The 26,585-nt window shown below is 38.4% G+C and overlaps 1 protein-coding gene across 1 annotated transcript in view; it reads left to right on the top strand.

Moving 5' to 3' along the window:
* Positions 1 to 14,380, top strand: part of LOC128868292 (uncharacterized) — a 92,004-nt gene extending 77,624 nt beyond the window's left edge. Inside the window, exon 3 of the mRNA XM_054110199.1 lies at positions 13,231 to 14,380. Within this exon, the coding sequence (XP_053966174.1) occupies positions 13,254 to 14,189 (936 nt within the window). The 5' untranslated portion in view covers positions 13,231 to 13,253 and the 3' untranslated portion in view covers positions 14,190 to 14,380. The remainder of the gene's footprint in view (positions 1 to 13,230) is intronic.
* The last annotated feature ends 12,205 nt before the right edge of the window (positions 14,381 to 26,585 follow it).

The following is a 26,585-nucleotide window of genomic DNA, read 5'->3' as shown; positions in this document are numbered from 1 at the left end:
GCAACCACCACAACGTTCTTGAAAAACAATAAATCACTATACAAAATAAGGACCTATTTTTTCGGATGTCTGTAGGCTTCGATGCTAGTGCTACGTTGTATGCATGCATTCACTTTGTTTAATTTTATTGCATAAATTATTAGTAACAAATAAAATAAATAGATATTTTTATACCAGATATCTACAAACAAAGTTTGACCTTCTCCACGTCTCTCTTAGAATTCTCCAATACAATTTCACTTACAAAATTTCAAATTTTGTACTTGAGGCGGCTTATGCTGGTTCGCCTTATTTTCGACTTTCTGGTACCACCACATTTGAATTCACATATACGATGCATACATACATACATTTATATGCAAAGAGCAGTCTGTAGAACGTACGCCCTCTACAAGAGTAATCACTCCGCTTCATGCCATATTCTGCCCTTATTTCGTTTCACAGGAATGTTTTTGCTATATTTTGTAATGCATTTACTCTACTCGCATTCGTTCCTCTTAGCTGCCACTCTTGTGTTTATGTGTAGTGTTACTATCGATACACAAAACTTACAGAAATATTATGAGTGTATGTGTGTTGGTAAGTGTGAAAGCCTTTTCGAGCAGCTGTTCAACTGACCACTCTCAATTATTCAGCAACAACAAACCCAAATAGGTATATATTTTGTGCTCTTTTACGCTCTAATCGTTCTTTACTCACACAGATGCGTTGAATGTTTGCTGTTGCAACAGTGTTACCAACTTACCTGGACTAGCACTAGAAAATATCCAAGTAACTAAATCAATGATGAGTATTTCTCTGCAAAAACTGCTTTTGTAAAATGTGATGGAATGGTGGAGCACTTGCATATTTTTGAGAGAGTTTCTATATAAGATGAAAGGAATGAGAGAAATGAGAGCATTGGAAAGATGGGCCTCATGTCAACTCATCAATGAAAAGTCGCGAGATACTTCTGGTCATGGGTAGATCGGAAGCAGTTGGGAGAAACCTCTACAGCTGGCAAAGCCTCAGCTCTTGAATTTGGTGGATATCCTTACGGGTATTGTATGTTAGGTATACATGCGGTGAGACTAGAGATTGTTTCAAGTCGTGTCTGTAGAAGCTGTCACCTTCACCTCAGCTGCCCTGCTCTCATCCGGCTAAGATTCAGATTTCTGGGCTCTGACTTTTTACCTACACCTGTGGATAAAGCAGGTTTAAAAATCACACACTGGTGAATTTCATCAGTAGCTTGAAACGATTAATATTTACAAACGTAATTGGCCACTGTTGGTCGTCATCCTCCAATCCAAAACCTCTTTTCATTTTTTTTTCGTTTATAAATACAACCTTCTATCTGTGCTCTTTTCCTTTATGTTCCATGTTTTCTTGTTTATATCAACCAAACCTAACCTTTTTCGTTCGCTATTTTGTCACCTCCAACCCAGTTCTTCTCAGATTACGCCACGACAAAAACATTATCAAAATGCACTTCAGTCCTCATAGTCCAGTACTCACTCTGTCATTCTTGGATGAATTTTCTGTAATTGGGTGCACTGTACAGGGAGTTTTAATCAGTTTTGTCTGAAATATATAAATAATTTAAATAATTACATTACCTTCAAGTTACCCATGTTGTTGAGCTCTTCATCTCATCGCCATTTTTCCACTTTTTTGGAAAATTGTGTTTCTACTGAGCTCTGACCTCTCCACATTAGTTTGCTATTTTCATGCCTTCGCTGCTCTTCTCCTAGCAGCAGCATTTCTCATATCGATTTGAAACAAAACTTTTCAGCTCTCCTCCTGAGTTTTCAATTCAGACTTTTCCTTATCTTTCAACTTTAACGCTTCTTCATTTGCATTTTCCTTCACTGCGTTCACATTCTTACCGATAGCTCTGGTCATTTGAATGTCTTCGGTAATGCATTTCGGTTGCTATGTATGTATGTGTGTACACAAATACATGCACTAAAATATTTACACGTATATACATGCACCTATACACCCACTTTTCAAATGTATATGTGCAATCATTGCTGCAATACTTTCGGCTCCTTGGACCCCCTGTTCCTCATCGTCAAATGATAATTAATGAAATTAATGCAAGAGTGTGAGTTTAAGTGCACAAAATATTCGATAATGTTTGCATAAAATGTAAATTCTAAAATATGTGAACATTAAGTAAGACAGCTTTAGTAATAGCGGAGGAGGACAGGAGGGGAGATTGGGCGTGAAGAAGGGGCGTTTAAGAGGGTAGAACGGCACAACATGCATGGCGGGCAAGTAATTGTTAGAGGCGAGTTTTATGGTACGATGCGGACAAATGCGCCCATGCAGACACACACACACATACATGCATGCATAAATACATACATACAATACGTAAGTACAGTTCGCATTTGAAACTTTTTGTGTGAAGGTGGCAAAGTTTGCAAAATATATTTGCATTCTGCATTTGTCGAGCTAAGCTCGACATGCTGGCGGGTTCATGGAGAGGCAAGTAAGGCAAAGACTACGTAATGAGATAGCTTGCATACATTTATGTATTTATATAGGTGTGCATGTATAGGTGGGTGTTGGCATGCTTTTAGGAGCAAATAATATCAAAATCAGGTTCTATTTGGGTGTGCTGATGCGGCCAAGGAGCGCCGCTGTGTATTTGGGTTTAACGAGTATGTGTGCCTGTCCTGGTGTATAATGCATTTGTAAAATAGATGCATCAAATTCTTAGTGAAATTCGCAAGATTAGCATTATCCTAACATACATTTGTATTTATCTAGGAGTTTAAAACTTATTTTTCTTTTGATATATACAATAGGTTATGATTATTATTTGGAATGTCTTTGGCATAATTTTAAAACTTATTTATATTCTCCCAAAAAGGGCTTAAAAAGGAGATAACGTATATTAAACTTCTATAATTTATTTGGCTATAAATTGATCAATGTTATAAACTAAATTTTCATCGTTGAAGTTGTAAGTATTGTATCGCCTATGATAATATATTGCTTTACTATTTTTATGTAACATATTCTTATTTTTTAGTATTTTTAAATATATTGGTGATAAATGTTTTTCTGTTAGAGGTAATGATATTTCCCTTGCCTTTGACAGATATTTGTTTATCAGTTCATTTTCTATGAATGTCAGTTTATCAACAAATCTGACTGACGATTTCATTAGGAAAAAGTCAATGCGTGATATTTTACATTTTTCATATAAACTTTTATTAGAAACTCTTTTCCGAAAAGTACCACTTCCGTAAGGTTGGCGGTTAAGACCGCTACAAATTCTTAAAACATATCGTTCAAATCGCCTTAGCCTCTCCATATGGTTCGACGAAATGTTGAACCATATCTTATGAGCATAATATATGATTGGTCTAATTATTTGTTTGTAAATATTTATTTCTTTTTTATATTTTTTTTTTATTTTATTTTATTAAATTTATATAACAAAACTAGTTTTATTACATAAATATCAAAACGGAGCACTGGCTACGAGGCCTTCAGCCGCCACTTTAATTAAAGTTACATATGAGTAAAAACTATTTGCTAAGTGTTAGTGCAAGTGTTAGTATCTTAAATATATTTTAACAAGTCATTGTTTTTCAAGAAGTTATATATTGCCATTATATTTTCATCCGAGGGTGTTTTAAGCAGTTTTATAATATCAACGTTGTCATAGCTGACTGATGAATTGTGCAGGATCGGGCAGAGAGTAAGTAAATGTTTGATAGTGACGGTGTGGTTACAAAAAGGACATTTGGAAGCACTATCACCTGACAGTAAGTGGGCATGTGTTATGATAGTGTGTCCAATTCTTAATCTGGTAAAAGCCCTCATGGCACTTGTGGGTAAAGATGATGTATAAGTAATTCGCTTTTTGTCTTCATTAATTTCTGTGTAATGGTGTTTGTATGTCTTCCAATCGCTTGCATCTTCTTGGTACCTTATATGTTTGACTAGGTTAAGTATGTCGGATTTGGTTAGAATGTCGTAGACTAAAGTAGGTGTCCTTATAACATTTTTTGCAGCAGCGTCTGCATAGTCGTTTCCTTTTATTCCAGCGTGACCCGGAATCCAAGTAAGCTTAATTTTTCGAGGAGCACCGATGACCATGTCTCTAATTGATTCAATTATTGGATTGTGGTTGGACGGAGACGTTATTGCTGACATACATGATTTACTATCCGTGCATATTAGAAATTTTCCTTTAGTTTTCCTAGCGTAGTGGATTGCATTTAGAATTGCAGACGCTTCAGCGGTAAAGATAGAACACATTGTAGGAAGAAGCCAGTTACAGATTAATTCGCCAGTGTCAGTAACAACTGCAAACGAGGTAGATTCTGCAGACTTGGAGCCGTCCGTGAACAGTAACTTCCAGCCATTACTTAGGTATTTGGATTTTAGTTCAGTAAAGGTTTGTTGAAAAACTTCGTTTGGTGTGTTTTGTTTAGATAACATCAACAGTTTGTTGGGAGGAAGTATGTCATTGATCTTCCAAGGTGGATGGCTTTTTCTAGTCTTCAACTTTATGTTGGATAAAATATTGTTTTTTGAAGCAAAATCTAAGCACCTCATAGCTGAATTTATTCTAGGTATTTTTGTTTTGCGTATGGCACGTGTGAAAGTTTTGTGAAGTAGTGGATTAGTGTTGTCTACCGCTTTCGCAAAAAGTAGGCGCGTGAGATCAATAATTCTATTTGGAATGCTGGGTAGTCCTGATTCAGCGAGAATGGTGTTGGTAGGTGAGGTTGGAAATGCCCTGAGACTCCGTCGTATTGCGCAATGGTACGGTGCATTCAACATTTTGAAATTAGATTTTGAGCAGTTTCCATATATAGGGAGCCCGTAATCAATTTTCGAAAGAAGCAGAGCTCTGACAACATTGATGAGTGTATTCGGATGAATATGTGATTGCTTAGATGAAATATATTTTACAATGCTTAGCCTAGTCATTAAAGAACTTCTAATGTATTTACAATGTGAGTTGAAGTTGTACTTAGAGTCAAAGATTAAACCTAGTATTTTTAACTGTGTTTCACATTTGATGTTAGTGTTGTTATGTGTTAGAGTTATCCCAGTGCATTTGTGTTTCCTACAAATATGAAGCACATGGGTTTTTTCTAAAGAAAGTGAGGCACCAGACTCCAGCGACCATGTATCAATATCGGCAAGAATATTTGAAAATAGAGATTGAACTAAAGGAACGTCGGAAACTTTCGAGTACATTAAAACATCATCTGCATAGATCTGGTGCTCAATTCCTTTATATTTTTCTATTATTCGACTGATATCATCAAAGGCGATAATAAACAAAAGTGCGGAGAGAGGTGAGCCTTGCGGCGTACCATTATATAGTGGAAGTGTTGGTGAAAGAAAGCCGTTTACATTAACTTTGAGTTTGCGATTTGTGAGAAAGTTTGTGACGAAACGTAGCACTTTTGGCACTATTTTCCATTTCATAAGCTGCCGTACTATAATATGAGCTCCTATTCTGTCGAAAGCTCTGTGAAAATCAAGGGATAGTACGGATATGTGATTTTTGCTCGATAGAGCGTTGCATATAAAATCATCGAGATTAATTAAAGCGTCTGATGTACTTTGTCCTTTTTTATAGGCAACTTGGTTCGATGATATATATTTGTTTCTCTGAGCGTACCACATTAGACGATTGGCAATAATCTTTTCCAATATTTTGCCCATACATGGAAGTAGAGAAATCGGTCTATAGTTAGCAACTTCATCGGATGACTTGTTTGGTTTAAGAAGAGGTATGACACAAGAAGTTTTCCAAAATTGTAACCAATCGTAGCTTTAGACTTTTGGGCATATTTCTGATCATAGGGTAAGAAATTTTGTCTAAACCCGGTGATTTTCCTTTGACAGTGGACGCAACAAACTCGAGTTCAGTGTATGATATACATGATTCTATTTGTTTAGCAGAAGAAGTAAGATAATGAGAAGGATGGTCGTGGTTTGACAAGATTTGGGTTTTAGCAGTTTGAAATTGTAAACTAAAGGAATCGTCTGAACTGGTTACAGAGTAGTATCTTGCGAATAACTCAGCAATTTCTTTTGGGTCGATAATGGAACCTGTTGCCCCCTTCATACAACGGATGGTTTGGTTTCTAGGTGTTCCAGAAAGTTTATTTAAAGCATTCCAAATTATTTTTGGACTAGAGGATGGATTAATATTGCTTGTGAACTCCTCAAAGCACTTACGTTTTGACTGTTTTGCACTTCGTCGGAAGAGAGCATTTGCTTTTTTGAAGGAGACAAGGTTGGCTAGAGACCGTGAACGTTTGTATTGATACCAAGCTACTTGTTTTCTTTCCCGAAGCTTAGCAATTTCTTTATTCCACCAGGGAACAATCTTTGTGTTTCTTACTGGCTTTGTTTTTGGTATGCTCGCGTTAGCTGAAGCTCGAATAATTTTTGTTAAACGTGCACTTTCTTGGTTTGGGTTATCAGCGATTGCGCTACAGTTATTATTTGTTTCGCATAGAGACTGAAACTTTTGCCAATCGGCATGATCGGTTATGAATTTCATATTAAATTTAACATTTTTGGAAATTGTACCTAAAGACAGTTTTAAAATAATTGGAAAATGATCACTGCCATGAAGATGGTTGAGTACGTTCCATTCGCATTTTGTAGCAAGTGAATCCGTACACATTGTGAGGTCTATATGTGAAAAGGAGGAATGGGTTGAGAAGTGTGTTTCGGCACCATTATTTAAACATATTAAGTTTGAAGATAGTAAAGCATCTTCGATACTTTTTCCCCTAGCGTTGGCTTTTGGGGAGCCCCAGAGTGGACTCCATGCATTAAAGTCTCCGCCAAGAATTATTGGAGGAGGGACTTGCTGAATAATATGCAAAATATCTGAGCTAGTGAATTGTTGATCAGGTGAAATGTACGCGCAAATAATATTTATTTTTCCTACTAGGTTAATTTCAATAGAGAGAATCGGTAAGCTGGATTGAATGGAGTTTATTTTGTAAGGAATGCCTCTTCTTATGAGTATCCCAATACCTTTTTTGCTTGTATTTATGTGTGGTAGATTGTGAAAAAGACCAGTGTATTGTTTTGGAGTGAAAACCGAAGCGTTGTAAGGGAGATGAGTTTCATTGAGAAGTATTATAGTTGGTGTGTGTTCGTGTATTAATAGTTGGAGCTCATTGTAGTTATTAGAGTAACCGTTTAGATTCCATTGCAAAATTGAGATCATATGAAATGAGATTGAAAGAAAGTAAAATGGAGAGATAGAAAGTTAGAGAATCAACTTGTGTGAGCAGTCAGTTGAGCTGAGTGTCACCAGTTGAGAACTATGTTGAAGGAGAATGAGAGTAAGCTGTAGTTTTAGAGGAAAGTTGATTTGTGGTAAATTTGGCGTCAATTTCGTTAAGCTTAGTAGAATTATATGCGATATTAGAGCTTGGGGAGAAAGAAGGGAACTTATATTCATTAGTATTTATTGCTGAGGGAACATTTATGAGTGATGAGGGATTTGTTATTGGGGAGTTTGCAAAGTTAGTACGATCAGTAAGAGAGGAAATGTTAGAAGAGTTATTGGAATTTTCAGAGGTTTTTGAAGAGTTATTGGAATTTTCAGTTGTTTTTGCTAAGTTATTAGATGTGTTGTATGTAGTTAGTAAGTTATTAGATGTGTCATTGTTATTGTTATTTTGAGTTAGAGTAAAGGCAGCATTATTGCCGTTATTTGAAACCGTTGATATTGTATTTTTATTGCTTTCATTTGAATTGAAAGCTATGGCAGCGTATGAGCTGCTAGGAGAATTTATAATGGTTTGCTGTTGTTTATGAAGTTTGATGGCTTCGCGCATTGAACATTTATTTATAGTTTTAATTTTTACGATTTCTTTAGCTTGTAAGAATTTAGTACATTCTTTGGAGGAAGAGGGATGTTCTTGGGAGCAATTAGCACAGAAAATGCGGATGGTGAATGGGGGGGAAGGGCGCAATTATCGCAAAGGGGAGTACGATTACAGTGTTTCGTTGTGTGCCCTAAAAGTTGGCACGACTTGCAGCGCATGGGGAGTGGAATATATTGCCGGACTAACACTTTGCACCAAGCAACGTCAATTTTAGTGGGCAAATTATATAAATTGAAAGTTAGTAATAGAACTCCGGAGGGCCGAAAATTACCGTCTATTTTTTTTTGAAATTTATAGGCTGCTACAACTCCTTGAGAGCTAAGTTCACTAACAATTTCCTCTTCCGGGACGTTATTTAGAAATGGAGCGAATATTGTGCCTTTCACGTGGTTGAGTGATTCGTGTAGGGTTGCTGATATGGCACATATATTTCCTAGTTGCTTTACATTTCTGAATTTGTCGGCGATTATACTATTCTTTACTAGAAGGAGCAATTTTCCATCTCGTAGAGAGGATATGGAGTGAACTTGGCTGCTAATTTGCTGAATAGCACGATGTATGGCAAAACATGAAAAGGAAGAAAGGGGTTTAGATGAATCTGTGGAATCAATAACCACAAATTTTGGATCTTCCACTTTGGTTTCGGGAAGAAAAGGGAAATCTGTTAACGGCACACTTAAAGAAGGTTTACGTCTCTTTTTCTTTCTGGGTCCGGTATCGAGTAGTGCGAAGCGGTTAGCCTCGAAGTTTACTGGCCTCGGGGCTATAGTTCACTTTTGCGTTTACGAAAACTAAAACTTTGCTTTAATACGAATACGAAGGAGGAGACAGGCTGATTGAGGCCCTGAAAAGGATCTTCACAGCCTGTCTTGCATTTGGTTATATACCATCCCAATGGCGACGCGTAAGAGTAGTATTTATTCCGAAACCAGGAAAAGATGACTATTCCCTAGCAAAAAGTTTCAGACCAATCAGTTTGACATCGTTCATGTTGAAAAGTCTGGAACGAGTGGTGGAGAAACATATTCGAGTGGGGGTATTGCCGAGAAGTCCACTTAGTAGAAATCAACACGCTTACCAGAGTGGAAAATCATGTGAATCAGCCTTACACGATCTTGTTAGCAAGATTGAAGCTGGGCTGGAAGCTGACGAATACACAATGGGCGTGTTTGTGGACATTGAGGAGGCTTTTGATAATGCCACTTTCGACTCGATATGTTCTTCTGCCGAACGACACGGAGTTAATCAAGCCATTATAAAATGGATATACTCCATGCTCTCTGAGAGGCTGTTAACCGCTGGTGGGAGCGATGACGAGCAAATCACAGTCAGGGCCAAGCAAGGATGTCCCCAAGGGGGTGTTCTTTCTCCGCTGCTGTGGTGCTTCGTCGTAGACTCCCTATTAGTGGAGATGCAGGAACTCGGCTTTCACGTCCAAGCATATGCGGACGACGTCTGTGCGCTAACATCGGATAAATCCTTAAGGAGGCTTTGCACGAAAGTGCAGAGGATTCTTGACAAAATCGATGATTGGTGCATGAGACAAGGTCTTTCCGTTAATCCGAACAAAACAACTATAGTCTTGTTTACGAGAAAACGGAAATTGGATGGACTCAGTCTTCCAACACTGAAAGGTGTGACACTTGGTCTTTCCAACGAAGTTAAATATCTAGGAGTAATCTTGGATAAGAAGCTGACTTGGGAGACACACGTTTCACTGAAGGTGAATCGTGCATTGAAGATTTTTCAGCAATGCCGTAGAGCCTTTGGCAAAACTTGGGGTCTGAAACCTGCTGTGGTCCTATGGATATACACGGCACTTATCAGACCAATCATCACTTACGCTGCTGTGGTCTGGTGGCGACGGAGCATGGTTAAGACCACAATCCGGGAACTATACAGGCTGCAAAGAAGTGTATGTTTATGCATCACGGGTGCCATGAGTACAACCTCTGGTGATGCCCTAAATGCTATGCTTGATTTGCTCCCCCTGGATCTTAAGATACAACAGGAAGCAATAAAAGCAATGTGTAGACTCCATAAATATGGGTTCTGGCACGAAGATGGAACTTCGGGACACAGAGAAATCTTTAAGTTGCTGTCGGAGCAGTATCCACTGTTTTTGGCACCTAAAGATGACCTGATACCCACAGTTTCATTCGGAAGGAAATTTGATGTCAGATTTCCATTGCGTGAGCAATGGAGCAATCCAGGAGGCATGCAGGGAGGTTTGACGGATATTTTCTTTACCGATGGGTCCAAGACTGAAATAGGGTCTGGAGCCGGATGGTACTTAAACGATAGTAATAAGTATCACTACGCTATGGGGGGAATGGCAACTGTCTTCCAAACAGAAGTTTTTGCCATCCTAAAAGTAGCCGAATGGATAATCGAGAGGAGATGGAGCGGGAAACAGATTGGAGTCTTCAGTGACAGTCAGGCTGCATTGAAGGCCCTGAAGAACGCGAAGCAAACCTCAAAGATTGTTCAAGAATGTAAGAAGAAGCTTAATTCTGTCGCAAGACAGAACAGGCTTGTACTTATATGGGTTCCAGGACACTCCGGTGTTCAAGGAAACGAAATTGCCGACGAATTGGCCAACCGTGGATCAGCGGTGCCTCCACAGGGGCCAGAGCCAATAATCGGAATCAGTCCCGCAGGAATCAAGAACTGGATCAACGATTATGTAGGCAATCTACATAAAGAGCGATGGTCCGGTCTAGAACGCTGCAGAACTGCAAAGTGTTTTGTGACGAGTCCGAACAGAAAACTGTCAAACTTTCTACTAAAACTTAGAAGGAAAGACATTCGGTTGATGGTCGGCATCATTACAGGACACAACCCATGGGGTCAGCATATGACCACCATTGGAATCATCGAGGACCCGGTATGCCTGTCGTGCTTGGAGGAGGCGGATAGCACTGAGCACTTTCTCTGTGAGTGTCCTGCCTTTGCTAGAGCGCGACTACGAGTATTGGGTTCCGATGTCATGAGAATGAGTATTATTCGTTCTCTAAAACTGGAGGATATTTACAAATTTGTCAAAGAATCTGGAAAATTCTCACAGGACTAACTATCTCTATCTCTGTCTCTATTCTTTCCTATCTCTTTCTATGACACTTTCCTCCCTCCCTCCTTGACTATCTACCCCCTTTCCAGAGCTTTAAATACAATGGGCTTTTTTTTAGCCTGAGTGTTTTAGGAGCCACCAAATCTCCTGGTGCTCCTTGGCTCGACCTTTTCAAATTCATTCATTCAATACGAATACGCGAGAAGAAAGAGAAAAAAACAACAAAACTCGAAAGGCGAAGTGAGAATACTAAAATTAATAGGACTATGAATAAGTTCGTGCGGTTTTTTTCGAAATTTGAAACTTTATTGACGTAAAATGGTTACAAATTTAATATTCAAAATATTGTCCATCGCTTACTACTACTTTTTCCCATCTTTCTGGCAATTCACGGATTCCCTTTGTGAAAAATTCGGTCGGTTTTGCCGCAATCCACGAATCGATCCATTTTTTGACTTCATCGTAATTACGGAAGTGCTGGTCAGCCAGGCCATGTTGCATCGATCGGAAGAGATAGTAATCGGATGGCGCAAGGTCTGGACTATACGGCGGGTGGGGTAGGACATCCCATTTGAGCGCTTCTAAGTATGTTTTGACCACTTGTGCAACATGTGGCCGAGCATTGTCATGTTGCAAAATAACTTTGTCGTGTCTATCGGCGTATTGCGGCCGTTTTTCTCGCAGTGCTCGGCTCAAACGCATCAATTGTCGTCGGTAGACATCCCCCGTAATCGTTTCATTCGGTTTCAGTAGCTCATAATACACAACACCCAGCTGGTCCCACCAGATACACAGCATAACCTTCAGGCCATGCATATTCTGCGCCGACGTCGATGTTGAAGCATGGCCAGGGTATCCATACGTTGCCCGACGTTTTGGATTGTCGTAATGGACCCACTTTTCATCGCCAGTCACAATTCGATGCAAAAAACCCTTTCTTTTGTGCCGTTGAAGCAGTTGTTCGCATGCCATAAAACGGCGTTCAACGTCTCTTGGCTTCAATTCATACGGCACCCAATGGCCTACCTTTCGGATCATTCCCATGGCTTTTAAACGTTTGGAAATGGTTGATTGATCAACTCCCAAAGTTTTTGCAACCTCTTCTTGCGTTTGAGCCGGATCTTGATCGAGCAATTCCTCCAATTCGGTATCCATGAACTTTGGCGGCGCACCCTCGCGTTCTTCGTCTTCCAAGCCAAAATCACCACTTTTAAAGCGTGCAAACCACTTCTGGCACGTTCGCTCAGATAGAGCATGCTCACCATAAACTTCCACCAAGATACGATGACTTTCGGCTGCTTTTTTCTTCATATTAAAATAATGAAGAAGAATTCCCCGCAAAAACACATTATTTGGCACGAAATTCGACATTTTCAAGTGTGGTAAAAATATTGTTGTTTACGCTTCAAATAAAAAACTTATACTGACGTTTGTGCCTTACGACAGTAGCTCTCCAATGAATGTTTGGAAATGTGGATCGATGGAATAATAATCAAGTTACGCCATCTGTTGTAAAACCGCACGAACTTATAAATAGACCATTATCAAGCGAAACTCCGTATGCGAAAAACAAACGTCTTATCGGCGCGAGAGTTAGTCGATGACTGAAAATATTTATTTTAATGCAGTTCGATAGTCCACCCTGCCTTCTTACTAAATTACAATAGCTTTTTTTTGCTTTTGTCAAAATGTCAAAGGTGAATTTGATATCCAAAATTATGCCCAAGTATTTAATTTGTTCTTTGTATTTTATGTTGAATCCATTTATTTTAATTTGAGGCTCATAGGTATTTACGAGCATTTGGATATAAGTTTTTAAGTATTCCTTTAACAATAGATGTTTCGCTTTTATTGAAGTTTAGTTTTAGCTTCCATTTGTGAAAGTATGTATTTAATTCATTTAGGTATGAGTTAACGGCTTCATTGGCTTTGGTTATGCGTTGGTGAGTGATTACTTTAATCGAAAATGTAAAGGTTGAGGCAATTTTTAAACAAATTTTGTGCTGAACTGCTTATCACAGATTTTGATACAAAAAACTTTCAACAGAAATTCATTGAGTTGAATAAGACAAGTTGAAAATAACATTTCATCCCCTAGTTATATACCCAATATCCAGAATTTATAGGCAAAATTACCTATTATCACACATACGCAATAATTTATTTAAAAATTGAATTCGTTACTGCAATACAATATGTTACCATTTGTCTGATTTTGTATGCACTTTTTTCTCGTTTTCTTCTTTTTCTTCCTCTATGTCGTCCAACCTCACTTAGTTTCTCCACAATGCCTCACTGACATGGCAGAGGGCTGTGAGGAATCGGAGAGCCAGCCAAGCAACCGCAAAGCCGATAACGCGCCGACCATGCTCGGCACTGTCTTGCCATGCGAAGCCGCCATTACAGCCGCCTCATTGGGCACTACCTCGACCGCCGGTGGTGGCATTGTCATCAAGCGTGAACCCTCAACAAATACCAGCCCCTTCGTGGACGCCAGCGTGCATCATTTGAGCGGCAGCATTTCAGACACAGTCAGCCTCACCGCCACGGGCACGTCCAGCCCCGGCGATACACCGCCGCGACCCACAACAACAACGCCAACGCAAATATTGGCCATCTCACCGAACGGTTGTCGTCCGACAACACCTGCGCTACAACAGCAACAACGCACACCCACGCCTATAACAGGCACTCGAATCGTCAGCACTACAGCAGGGGCCGCGACGGCCTGTTCCTCTTCTTCATCGTCGACATCGTCCTCTTCTTCTAACTCATCGATGACTTCATCCACTTCGTCCTCATCCTCGACTGCTTCGTCATCGACGACAGCGGCAGTTGCGCCCAATTCGAATGCCAACAAATCGCCTTGCAGCATAGCGGGTTCGCCGTACTCCACATCGGCGGTCGCGTCGTCAGTACGCGGCGGTATCTCACCAACATCACCACCGCTTTCCTCAGCGGCATCGGGCGCGGCACCTGGCACACCCAGCGTTTTGGAAGCAAGCAACGGTAGTTGCGGCTCTACATCTGTCAATGGCATTGGTGCGGCAGGCGGTGTGTTGGCAACAGCGCAGGCAACGACGACAACAGCGGCGATGGCTATGACAGCGACCGCAACATCGCCAACTGCAACAAGGCAACACCAACGTACACCTTCGCCAATCGCTGAGACGGCAACATTGCTGCCACATGTGGCACTCAACATAAAAACAGAATCGGTAAGTGGAAATATTTGATTGTGCGATTATAGGTACCTTGAAGAAAATATTTCAAGTGGCAAGTAAACACTTTGATCGAACTGGCGGAAGCGCAGAGAGCAGCGTTGTTGCAACATGATTGGAGAATGTGCGCGTGAGTGCCAGAAAACTACTTCGTTTGTCACAAAAGTAGACGACAAAAGAACAAACAGATGTTAGCCGCATTGAATGTGTGGAGCAAGTTGCGTTTGTGAGCTTACGTTGCGGCTGCTTGTGTAGAATTGGGGCTCCGCAAAAAGCGTGTGACAGTCGGCGTTTTGCCAAAAATCACATTGCGGATAAAATCAGCAACAGGTAGCAAGCAAAACAGCAACTTGCGACTTACTTATGGGAAAGTGGACTTTGAGAGTTGCCATACTTAACAAGTTTTGCTGAAATTCTCGAGTTTCATTAATTTGCTTGGCAAGCCTTGTTAACCTACAAATCGAGTCAAAAGACAACGGCGGCGTACCCTTAGTTTTTTTTAATAATTTTGGGTTGACCTCATTTATTTCTTTTCGCATTTTTTTGTGACTGCCAAATAATATTAGGTAATAAAACAATAAAAAATTAACGAAAGGCCAAACTGTCACCACTTTTCGGGCTACTTTCATGTCCCTCTTCATAGCCGATCACTTGATTTAACTGGAATTAACATCTTAAGCGCAGCCGCCTACTCATTTTAGCATTCGCATATTATTATTATTTTTTTTTTCGTTGTTTGCTTTACCCTGGCACTCTGCATAAACCTCATTTGCCGCAAAGAACGAGTAAATAACTGCAACCTATTCTGCATCCAAACTACCTTTATGCCTGTTAGGCTACCTGTTTATTTTCATGATTCATTTTTTTGTGTGTTTTTTTCTGTGGGTTGCTGCTTGACTTTGACTTTGGCCTGGTTTTGAGCATCGAGAGGTGTGGTATGCACAGAGAAGTCAGCAAATATTTCGAGCTACAAGACCAAACACTGCTGGCGTAGACTGCAATATCAACGAAAAAACACGAAGTGCAAAAATCTTAAGCTGCAAACAAGCTAAAAAAATAAACTCCCTGCTATGTAAAAAAGATTCGATAATTAGTGAGAAACGAGTTAGAACGAGTTCCAAGTCGCAAATTTATTGATGTGCGCTTTAAAATATTGGATTTGGCACACTTTCCAGTGAAATCTTCTTAATTGCTTGGTAGCAAAGATTGGCTGCTAAGAGGAGAATGAGACAAATGCGCCGTATTAAACAATTTTTTGTGAATGAGGTTATAAAAGTCTTGCTTCATTTTATTTCAGGCATTGTAACTGTAATAAATTTTATTTAAAGACTTTACTTTTCAACAAATTTCTTTTGCTTGACTATAAGAGATACTTTTCAAGTTTTATTTTGAACTCAGAAATGAAAAGTAATTTTTTAAACTAAAATTTCTTTTCCTGAGAACTAAAAGTTGTTTTTTCTTATTTCTTACTTCTAAAATAAAAGTTCATGTTTTTGAAATTTCCTTTTTTTGTTGAAATAAAGTACAATTTGATTTTGTTTTTATTTTTGTTCTGTTATTTGATTTAGAAAAAGTAGTTTTTTGGGCTTTTGGATTAGGAAATAAAAGTTATTATTTTATTTTACATTTTATTTTTTTTTTATTGCATCCCAAGAAAGGAGTGATTTACATTAATTGGCGACAGCTTTGCTGCAGGCCAATAATTTATAACAGGTACAAAGATTACAATTAAATAAATATCTATAAATATTATAGTATAAAATAGTTAACAATTTTACAAATTAGAAAAACGTTGACTGTAAAAAGTTTCTGACTATATGACAAGAATTGAGTAAAGCTGCTTTCTGCATGTCGAAAATTAAATATTCTGGGAGTTGAAGAGTTTTCACGTTGTCTGCTAAGGTTTTATGCACTAGTCCGTGGGCTCAGATGATAATTGGTAGTATGTGCACCTTCCTTAGCTTCCACTGGCGTTCGACATCAATGCCTAAGTCAAAATATTTGGATATTTTTTCTGCATACGTTTTTTGCATGTTTCTGTTTAGAGGAACAGCAATATCAACTATATAACCAGTCGCTTGAGATTTATCAATAAGGAAAATATCTAGCCTATTGTGGTCTCTTGTGGCATTTGTTAGAATTGTTCGGTCATAATATAGAAGGTAGTTGGAGTCTTCTTGAACAGGTTCTGGGGTGTATCTGAAGTACGGTATTTTGCTTGGATTGAAGTTGTACATCTGCGTCAGTTTTAGATGGATTATTTTCGCGATGTCATTATGTCGCTTCAGGTATATAGAGTTTGCCAGTGTGGTGCATCCCGCTAGCACGTGGTCTAATGTCTCACTTCGACTATTGCATCTTCGACATCTGTCTGCAGCGGCATTTGGATCTCGCATTACGTATTTAATGTAATTTCTAGTTAGAATCACACCATCTTGTATGGCGAAAATGGTACCTTCCGTTTAGACAAATATCGACCTGTTGGTAAGCCATAAGTGCGACAATTTTTGGTCGACATGTGGGCTCAGCAAGTCTTTTCGATATACTCCGTGGACAGCCATTTCAGACCATCTTTGGATTTTTTCATCTATTGTGGTTGCGTTCCTGATTTCGTAGGATTGATTCATCCGAAGTGGGGTGTAATTATCATCCGCAGCACTTGCAGCCTTGTGCAGATCGGATTGGGAGCACTTGTGTTGGAAGTATGCTCTTATGTTTAAGATAAGTTTGTCATGCAGTGCTCCAACATCAATCTGTCGCCTGCCGCCCGCTTTTCTAGATAGCATCATTCGAACGACAGAGCTTTTTGGATGGCGTGACTTGTATTTAGTCATAATTGTACGGACTATTCGTTGTAGATTTTCTATTTCAGTAGATGACCATTTTACAATTCCGAAGCTATACGATACCACCGGGACGACAAATGAATTAATAGCGTGGATTTGGTGTTTCCCATTAAGTTGGGTTTTACAGACAGCGTGAAGGCGCCTTTTAAATTCTGCTATCAGATTTTTCCTCATTTGCATCGTATTTATGCTGCTGCTTTGCATAACTCCAAGGTACTTGTATACCTCTCCCGGCTCCATTTCTGTTATGTCGAGTCCGCTACATTCCGCAGTTACATGTAGAGAAACCACTTTATCTTTAACTATTGTGATCTTTCGGCATTTATCAAGTCCAATAGGCATTTTAATGTCATTGGAGAAGGTTTCGACACGTTTCAAAAGCGTATCTAGATGTTTGGAATTGCTGGCGTAGGGTTTCAAATCATCTACGTAAAAAAGATGGTTCAGTCGGAATCTTCCAGACTGTCCGTGTTTTAATACAAACCCATGTCCCGTCTCATTCAGGAGCGGACTCAAGGAGTCACCTTGAAAGATGCCATTTCGAATGTTTATTTCGGGTGTGTATTGAGAGCTTTCCGGCCCCGGTATTTTTATTCTTGTCCTCCAGCGTTGCATAATTTTTTCTAGAAAGAGTATGATATTGGAATTGAAGTTGTAAATACGAAGTACTTCAATAAGCCAGAAGTGTGGAACCGAATCGAATGCTTTCATCCAGTCAATATAAGCTGCATAGAGGTTTCTGTTCTTCTGTTTAGATTGCCCAAGGACAACTTGATCTATAATCAGTTGCTCTTTACAACCTTGTGATGCACGTCTACATCCTTTCTGCTCTTCTGCACTCAGATTATGTGTTTCGATATGCTCATAAAAGATGTTAGTTATGCAAGACGTGAGTATTTTGTAAATAACTGGCAGGCAGGTGATGGGCTTGAATTTTGAAGGGTCGTTGATTTCATCACATTTTGGAATCATATATGTCGTGCCAAGCGTTGTAAAATTCGGCAATTCTTCTTCGCCGGTTATTATCTTGGTGAAGAGGGCTGCAAGTTTGTCGTGTATACATGTGAGCTTTTTGAACCAGTAAGCATGCAAGTTGTCGCAGCCTGGAGTTTTCCAATTGTGGAGCCTTCGAGCAACTTTCGCAACCTCTTCAGGTGTTACGGCTGAGAAACCGAGTTTTGGAATACTAGAGTGCTTTTCCTTCACTTCTGTTATCCAGCTTGCCGAGGGGTTGTATTGATGTATGATGTAAATTCATTCAAAATAAATATTTTATTTTTTATTATTTTATTTTATTTTATTAATTTTTTTTCTTTTATTTTATTTTATTTTATTTTACTTTATTTTATTTAATTTTATTTTAATTTAATTTGATATAAATAATTTTAGTTTCTTGGCCCGGTACATCTTAGTGTTTTTGAATATTATTCCTAACGGAATTTGTGTCGAAATATAGAAAATTATTTAAAATCAAGCACTTAATTTGTTTTTTATTGTTAATCCCACATTGAGCTCTCAAAATAAAAAAATGAAAGCTTCAATTTATTTCACATTCATTTATTTCATTTGTTTTACTTTAGTTTAGTTCGCTTTATTTTATTCTATTTCATTTTTTTGTTTTATTTCATTTTTATTTTTTTAATTTACTTCATTTTAATTCATATTGTTTTCTTTACCTTGTTTTCATTTGAATTTTTTTAATCTTTTTTATTCTTTTCATTTTAATTTTTATTTTTGTCTTTCTATTTTACATACAATAGGTTTATATATGATATTAAAACTAATTTCAAGCTTCGTTTGTTCAGTTATTTTCTTTTCATTATGTTCCATACCAATTCATACCATTTTGTGTAATTCCATATTATTTGATTTTTTTACTTTAGTTTATTTTGTTCATTTCATTTCGTTTGATCTTATTTCTTTAAATTAATTTCTTTTCACTTTCCTCACTTTCTTCTAACTAGATAGATAATCTGTACATTATTTTTCAATTTTAAATTATGCTTTTTCCCCACTGAATATTATTCCATTATTCCATTTGTTATCTTTCTTTCTATTTTACACATTTAAATTGAAATCATTTCTTTCCTATATCACTTTTTCCATTTCATTGCATTACATTTTTTTATATCGTATTTTGTGTTATTCCGTACCATATTTTAGCATTATCTTGTCATTTCACAATAAACAATGATCCATCCATTCCATTCCATTTCAATTAATTCAAGTGTTAAATTGTACTTAAAACTTAGCCAACGTTTTTTAAGAAAATGAATTGTTTAATTTCGGCCGCCGTAGCCGAATGGGTTGATGCGTGATTACCATTCGGAATTCACAGAGAGAACGTTGTTTCGAACCTCGGTGAAACCAAAATTAATAAAAACATTTTTCTAATAGCTGTCGCCCCTCGACAGGCAATGGCAAACCTCCGATTGTATTTCTGCCATGAAAAAGCTCCTCATAAAAATATTTGCCGTTCGGAGTCGGCTTGAAACTGTAGGTCCCTCCATTTGTGGAACAACATCAAGACGCACACCACAAACGGGAGGAGGAGCTCGGCCAAACACCCAAAAAGGGTGTACGCGCCAATTATATACCTATATATATTTGTTTAATTTTTATTTATTTTTTCTTTGTACTATATTATTTTCAGTTCTTACCTATAATTTTTCTTTTCTTAGTTATAAATTGCCATTGTACGGTACTCGTATGTCACTGTCAAATCCCCAACATGGCTCGCTCATTATTCGTTCAATAGCGTCGTTGGCTGGCACCTTTTCGTCTAAATAATTTTTTGGTGCATTATGTGAATTCATTCTGTGTTGTTGTGTCGTTGAATCGCTGATTTCTGCGAAAGTTATGTGCGCATTTGCCGAACACCCGTCGCCACCCACTCCTGAACGCTACTAACGGCACATTATTATTTTTCTTGCAGTGCTACAGAAAAACTCATACACATCCGTACCTCTATAGACATTTATACGAGTATAAAGCCATCTGACCATTTGGTTTCGAGGACATGCGAATTTTATTTATTGCTGACAGTTGCAGTTATTTGGTTACTTTTGGTTCCAATTTTTACCACTATACATTCAATGCTGCACTCGTAGTTGTTGTTTTTTCTTTTGATGGTTGGTGTTGGGCTCATTTGTTTGTTCGCTTCGTTGTTATTGGCGCTTTTTGTTATTTGTTAACATTTTTTAATTGTTATTTCGAGTCGCGGTCGCAGCCTGCGCGCAAAATTGGGCCACTGCAGATTTTTTCTTTTCATTTTGTCTTGAAATGGTCGCGCGAGTTTTGGCTACTAATTTGGCTTAACTCCTCGGCTGGCTTCGGAACGACATACTTACTTAGTTTAGCTTAGCTGTCGTGGAAGTGCGAACAACAATAACGTTTGGCCAGCAGGACTGGCAAAACGTGCAGTGGTTGCAGCGAAAAAATTATCTGGAACAATCTGCTGTTTCACTTTTTTAACATAATCCTACATATGTACAGACATACATAAGAAAAAAACCATTTTTGCCTCTGTTTTTGTATACATTTTTTTATTTATGCATTTCATATAAAACGATTGAAGTAATTTTTGTCTTGAGCGCATGTCCCTCAATTGATTTGTAGCTGAACTCATTAATCTGACACACTGCACTCAAAAATGGACGCCTGAAGTTCGCTCCGCTCTAGTCTCGTTTGGTGAGGCGCAATTAATATTTATTTAACTAATCACTTGCAGTGAAAAATTGCATTTAATAATCTCGAATTAATATATTATAAATTCTAACTAAATGCTTGCGTGGCATTGCAAAGATATTAAGCCTTTGCACCTATGTCACATGCGCAGACACACTGCACGCACATACATACATAGATGCTCGTATGCCAAGCCGCATGATTTGCCTTATTTGTTGTTGGCCTTCGCTTAATTATTTAATTAATCATACAATTATCTACTATTTTGTTATGAAGTCATTTTAGTTGATTATTAAAACTTTGTTATGCGCAGCCATAATTTTCATTTCAGCAAAAAATGCAAAAACCACAAAAGAACGATTAACTTTTAATTTTATAAACATTTATTTAGTAGTATTGGCTAACTTTTTATAAGAGACTTCTTTGGATAGAGAAGCCTAGAACTTGAGTAGATTAAGTAAAAATTGTGTAACCATAAGGAGTATGGGGATGCATGTGTGAGAGTAGATTAATTCTGTTAAGTTCGCTAATATTTATAGTGTTTAGGGGTAGCTTAGCGTCGTAGAGTTTTACAATATTTGTGGGCGGGAAACTTTGCACACCTTAAATATTAGTGGTGCTTCTATACTCATAAACCAGTACCAAACACAAATCACTCGTTCGTTGTAAGAGTGTAGTAATCGCAAAAAAAAATTATCATCAATAAATGAATTATAGGAAGGCAGAGCAAATTATAAATACATGAGAATACAGGCCGAGCTAAGAACTCATTTAGCAATGATTTGAATTTAGCCTTGTCCTGCGCATCTGACGGGTTTGAGAACAGATTTACCATAATTCTCTATAAATTCTAATGACTGCGGCATAACTGGTCTTGGCGTATTCTAGCAAGAAAATTTCTTTAGGAGGATATAATTCCGTTCCAATAGCACAGACAATCTACCACTCTACGATTCTTACCGAACACAAAGCTTAGGAAATATAGGATAACCCAATAAGATTGCAGTTTTTTAATAAATAAAACGCATCTAATTTTGTCGAAATGATTTTTTTGTTTCGCTATATTTTTGTAGGCTATGACATTTATGTATATTAAGAAAAACAATATCCGTTAAATGCACAACGCGACTTAAAATTTCTCATAACACAATGATTTGGGTTTGCAGAGTAATGCACTAAAGTTGGTCCGAAAGTACCTGAATTTCATGCAAAAAAGCTCCCACGTTGGTATCGCCATAGACATGATTTCCAAAGCTGAATCCGACCCAATATTCATCAAATGCACTATTACTGGAGACGAAACGTGGGTTGATACATACGACAAGCAATCCAGACATCAAGCGAGTGAGTGGAGTGCTCCGAATAATGGTTCCAACAGCCATCGAATTCACCTGATACGTCTGCCTGCGATTTCCTTCTGTTTGATAGAGTCAAAAATGACTACGCATAAAGTGTTTTAACAGCCGTAAGGAAGTAATTGAAGCATCGAAGAGGGCTCCGATGGCTATATCGAAAATTGAGATCCAGAATTGTTTCGAGAGCTGGACCAAGCGCTGGCATAAGTGCGTTGCAGTTAATGAGCAGTGCTTTGAGGGCGATAATATCACTTTTGGTGAATAAATTTCGATTTGTCTGAATATATTTTGAGTACAATATATTTCGAAAGAATATATAGGAAAAGATATGGCACATTTCATGCAAGTAAGAAAGTAATAATGCAAATAAATCCTAACCAGTAGGTAATAATAGGGGCACTTAAAGGCTGCTGGGAGGACTGACAGGGCACGTCTTTAAATGGCGTTGCACAAAGGAAAAAGGAGGAAACATATGATCAGTTGGTCCAGCCCGAACGGGAACTCCAGCAAATATGAAATTGTTGAAACTGTTTTCTTTCGAAAATAAAAAAAGAGACAAATAAATCGTCTACGCTTGTTCTCAGCTTTCAAAAATTTCTCCAAGACGCTAAGTGGGTCTTCACACACAAACATATTTATATCTATTTGAGCCTTTACGCTCATACATATACGCACAACATGTAAGTACATACATAAATGGGCATAGGCCGCTAATTAATTGCCGATAATTGAGCGCTTTGCAATTAAGCACAAGACACATTTTTATCGCAATCGTCACCGTCAGTAACGTCAGCACCGCCAAAACTCGCCACCAGCCCCTCAGCATTCCATCTAATCGCCTGCAATGTACCAAGTACAACTACAACTGCCACTAATCGCCAATCGAAACATTAACCCAACTGATATCTTCGTGGTGGTTGCTGACCATAAAAAACATTCTGTGTCTGCATTTCCGTGCCAATACCTAATTGTTAGTCATACCTTTTGGGTAAACAATTTAAATGTGCGGTTCGCTATTTTTGGTCAGCCAATGACAAAAAATGAATGCAAGAAAACCCCCGCTGGAAACTAAATAGAAAAGCCAAAGCCAAACAACTTGGACAAAATAAGAATAGCAAATGCTCACAAAAATTCATTTCTGTATGGGCAGAAGGAAATATATTTGCAACGTAAAAACCGGCAATTATACATAGCTATAACAATTATAAAAGCAACAATAACAAGGCAACTCAGCTAGAGGCTAAATATTACTACCAAACGTACGTACGAAGAGAGTAATAAAAGTAATAAAAACGGAGTATGTAGAGTGTGAGTAAGCAAATGTGCGCAGGGGTGCAGAACAAACTGGATTTTGTGGCAGCGGCGTAGTGTAGCGGCCAATGTTGAAGAGGATATTTGAACAAGTGTGGTCAGTAGGAAAAGAGCGGCGCCGCAAAATGGTGTAAAAACTTAAAAAAAAAAAAAAAAATATTTCAAGGAAAAAATCGGCTATTGCCAGACATGTAGCTGATAATTCTTTTAAACTTTCAACAAAAGCAATAAATTTCCGCAGCAAACTGGACCATGCAAGCCAAGGTTTGAAGTGAAGGAAGAGCTCTGACCCAGTTGTATATACGAGTACATATGTATTACTAGAAAATACCTGGTTGCGATGGCCTTGTGCCTTTAGGAGATATAGAAATCAGAGCACTCATACATTTTTCATTTTTGCTTTGCCTATTTATTCCTGCTCATACCGCTTACCTGAACAGCAAGAATAAATGTACTTTTAATTTTCAAAATGTTAACAATAATAGAAAATAATTAACAAATTTGATTAATGCAGAGTGAAATGAAATATTTTAAAGTTTCACAGCATACAAATAATGCTTCAATCAGTTGTGTTGGTTCTGATTTGTTGCAGTTTGAACATTTATTTCATGGTTTTTTCACATATTTTGGTTTGTAGGCGCACTTCCTTTGAAGGTTTATGCGATTTATGGTAAGGAAAACCTCACGGGAGAGACTAGCTTGAAATTATAAAAAAATCCGTGCAAATCGCAGCTTTCTATGCAGAGTTATTAGCTTACATATGAACATATTTTGAGACTTTATTTTACAAGATACAGGGCTATGATAATTGGTAAGTGGCAGGGCTTTCCGCTAAGGGCTTCTTCTCCTCCTCGAAGTAATCGCAACCAAACCAATCGAGCGTTTCATTCTTTCATTTTGCAACATTCGCTGATCGGTCAGACACTCGTTTTGTCCGCTGGTCGCGCACTCTACAGGCGAGTTGGTCACTCAATTGCCGTAGCGCATTAGTGGGGGGCAACCAATCAATGTTTGCACAGCTTTAAGTAATGAAAGGAGGAAAAAAAAAAAGCACAACGAAAACAAATACAATCCACAAACGCTCGAGTTAAGCCTTGAGAAGTGCAACCGAGAAGAGCGCGGTAAAAGAGATCGTTCGCAAAAATAGCATAACAAACAACAGCGCAAAAGTCAGTTTGGCGTCGCGGCAAGGAGGGGGTGTGCATTAATGGCCACAGCGCGGACTAGCGATGATGAATAGCATACAAATTTCTGGGACTTAATTCTCTCCTTTTTCTTTTCGAAATCTCCTTTTGCAACGTTGCGTTAAACTTCACGACGAAACAGGATTTGCGCCCTGTTTAATTGAGCGATCCCCTGCCGCACACCATCCGCGTCAACTCGTTGCGGCATGCCACGTCGTGTGACTTTGCTTGAACGCAAATACAAATAAATTTTAGTTGCTACTTTTTTTCATTAATTTTCATCGTTATTATTGTTATGGTTGTTGTTGTGCGATTTTGCTTTATTTGTTGGCCTGTTTATGTTGCCTGTACTCATTTGTAATTAGTAGTAAAGTGGCATGTTCAGCTCCGCAGCTGGCTGCCACAGCAGCACCATCAGCAGCCTTTTGGTGGCAGGAGGGAAATGAGTTAGCGTTGTTTGTTGCTTTTGTTGTTATACATTTGGCCACATTATATGAATGTAGGTATGTTTGTTGAATGTATTTAGTTGGTTGGTTGTTGCATTTGTCGGCACTGTTGTTGCTTGGTGGCAGATCATTTGGCTTTGCTTTGCTGCGGCTAAAATTGCAGCTGGATTTTCTAGTTTGTGACTTTTGGTCGATTGTCATTATTAAATGTATGCACTGCATTGTTGTTGTTATTGGACAAGCCGTGTGTTGCTACTCTTAATGTATACCTGCATGCATTTGATGTTGCTGTTGCTGTAAGTGATCATGCGTTCATGTGGCGCATTAGTCATTACTAAACTTACAATTCGCAGCAACTTGGCGGTCGACTGCGGCACACATTTCGGGCTGCAACAAGCTGTGGCGCTTTAACGTTGCATACGAGTACCGGCGATAATTCAGTAGCTTGGGTGGAAATAAATCTACTGTTTTTTTCTTGCTATTATTGTTGGTGCCATTAGTGGTACTCCTATTTAATTACTTTTGACTTCGAAATGGCTCAATGGTTGCCAAAGGGTTAGAAAATAGTAAGTGGGCGAAAATGGGATATACAAGTTTTTTTTCATTCCGCAAATCTTAAAGATATTCACATCTGCGATAGAAAAGTTCAAGTAAGAGCTGATTACGAAACCGTAGGAGCCAATTATTTTATGTTTACTGGATTAACGGTTTATAAAAGACGATATTGGCATCATTCACCTCAACAATCACGTTATTACTTCCAACTTTTCTAAACTGGATAAAGAAATGAAGCAACTATGTGGGCTGTTTAAAGCAGCTGGATTTTTAATTGAGCCGTAAAGTTCTGTCCTGTGCATGGGGCAAAACCATGAAATATGACAACCTCCAACGAAGTTGATAGAGTAATCCAAATTATGTTTCTGTGCACGATTTATTTTCGTATTGATAGTGGGAAATATAGCAGACTATGAAATCATGAGCTTCAAAGAATTTAGAGCAACGCTGACGAAATGCAGCAAATAAACATCCCGCTGTCCAGATGTCTTACGTTCCATCGCTGAAAGTATTCAATGCGGTATATGCTGTCGGAGATAGGGGATGAAACTGGCTCCACTTCGTGTTTCTCATTGGCGCCGATTAGCACAAAGCGCGCTTGTTTGAACTCTGTTTAGTAAATCTGTCCTATAATCAGTCCTATCAAGGCCCGTAGCTCTCTTCTTTTCTGTCTGTTGACACTTGGTTGTTTTTCAGATAACAGTGTAGTTCACTCAGTGCCACAGAGCCACGCTATGATATCCAAAAGAAGATTTCTCTATAAGTTTACCTACATGTCTCCAAGCCGTCCTGATCTTTTGGCCGATCTGATCTGTCTTCCCAACAAAACTGTGACCAAACTGTCATCATCCTTCAAGCATTAGGCTACAGAAATCAAAAACAAATTCTTTAAAGTACGGGTTATTCACATCGAAGGTTCAGAATAGACTTCCTCTGCCTTATCTCTTGAGATTCTTCAGAAATCGTTATGAGGGGCTTTGAATATGACGGACATACTAATAGCTCAGTATTCTCGCTACAAAAGCCA

This window comes from Anastrepha ludens, chromosome 6 (assembly GCF_028408465.1).
Source record: "Anastrepha ludens isolate Willacy chromosome 6, idAnaLude1.1, whole genome shotgun sequence".
NCBI classification, from domain to species: Eukaryota; Metazoa; Arthropoda; class Insecta; order Diptera; family Tephritidae; genus Anastrepha; species Anastrepha ludens.
The sequence above is the reverse complement of the archived record's forward strand: the minus strand, read 5'-3'. Positions and strand labels throughout refer to the sequence as shown.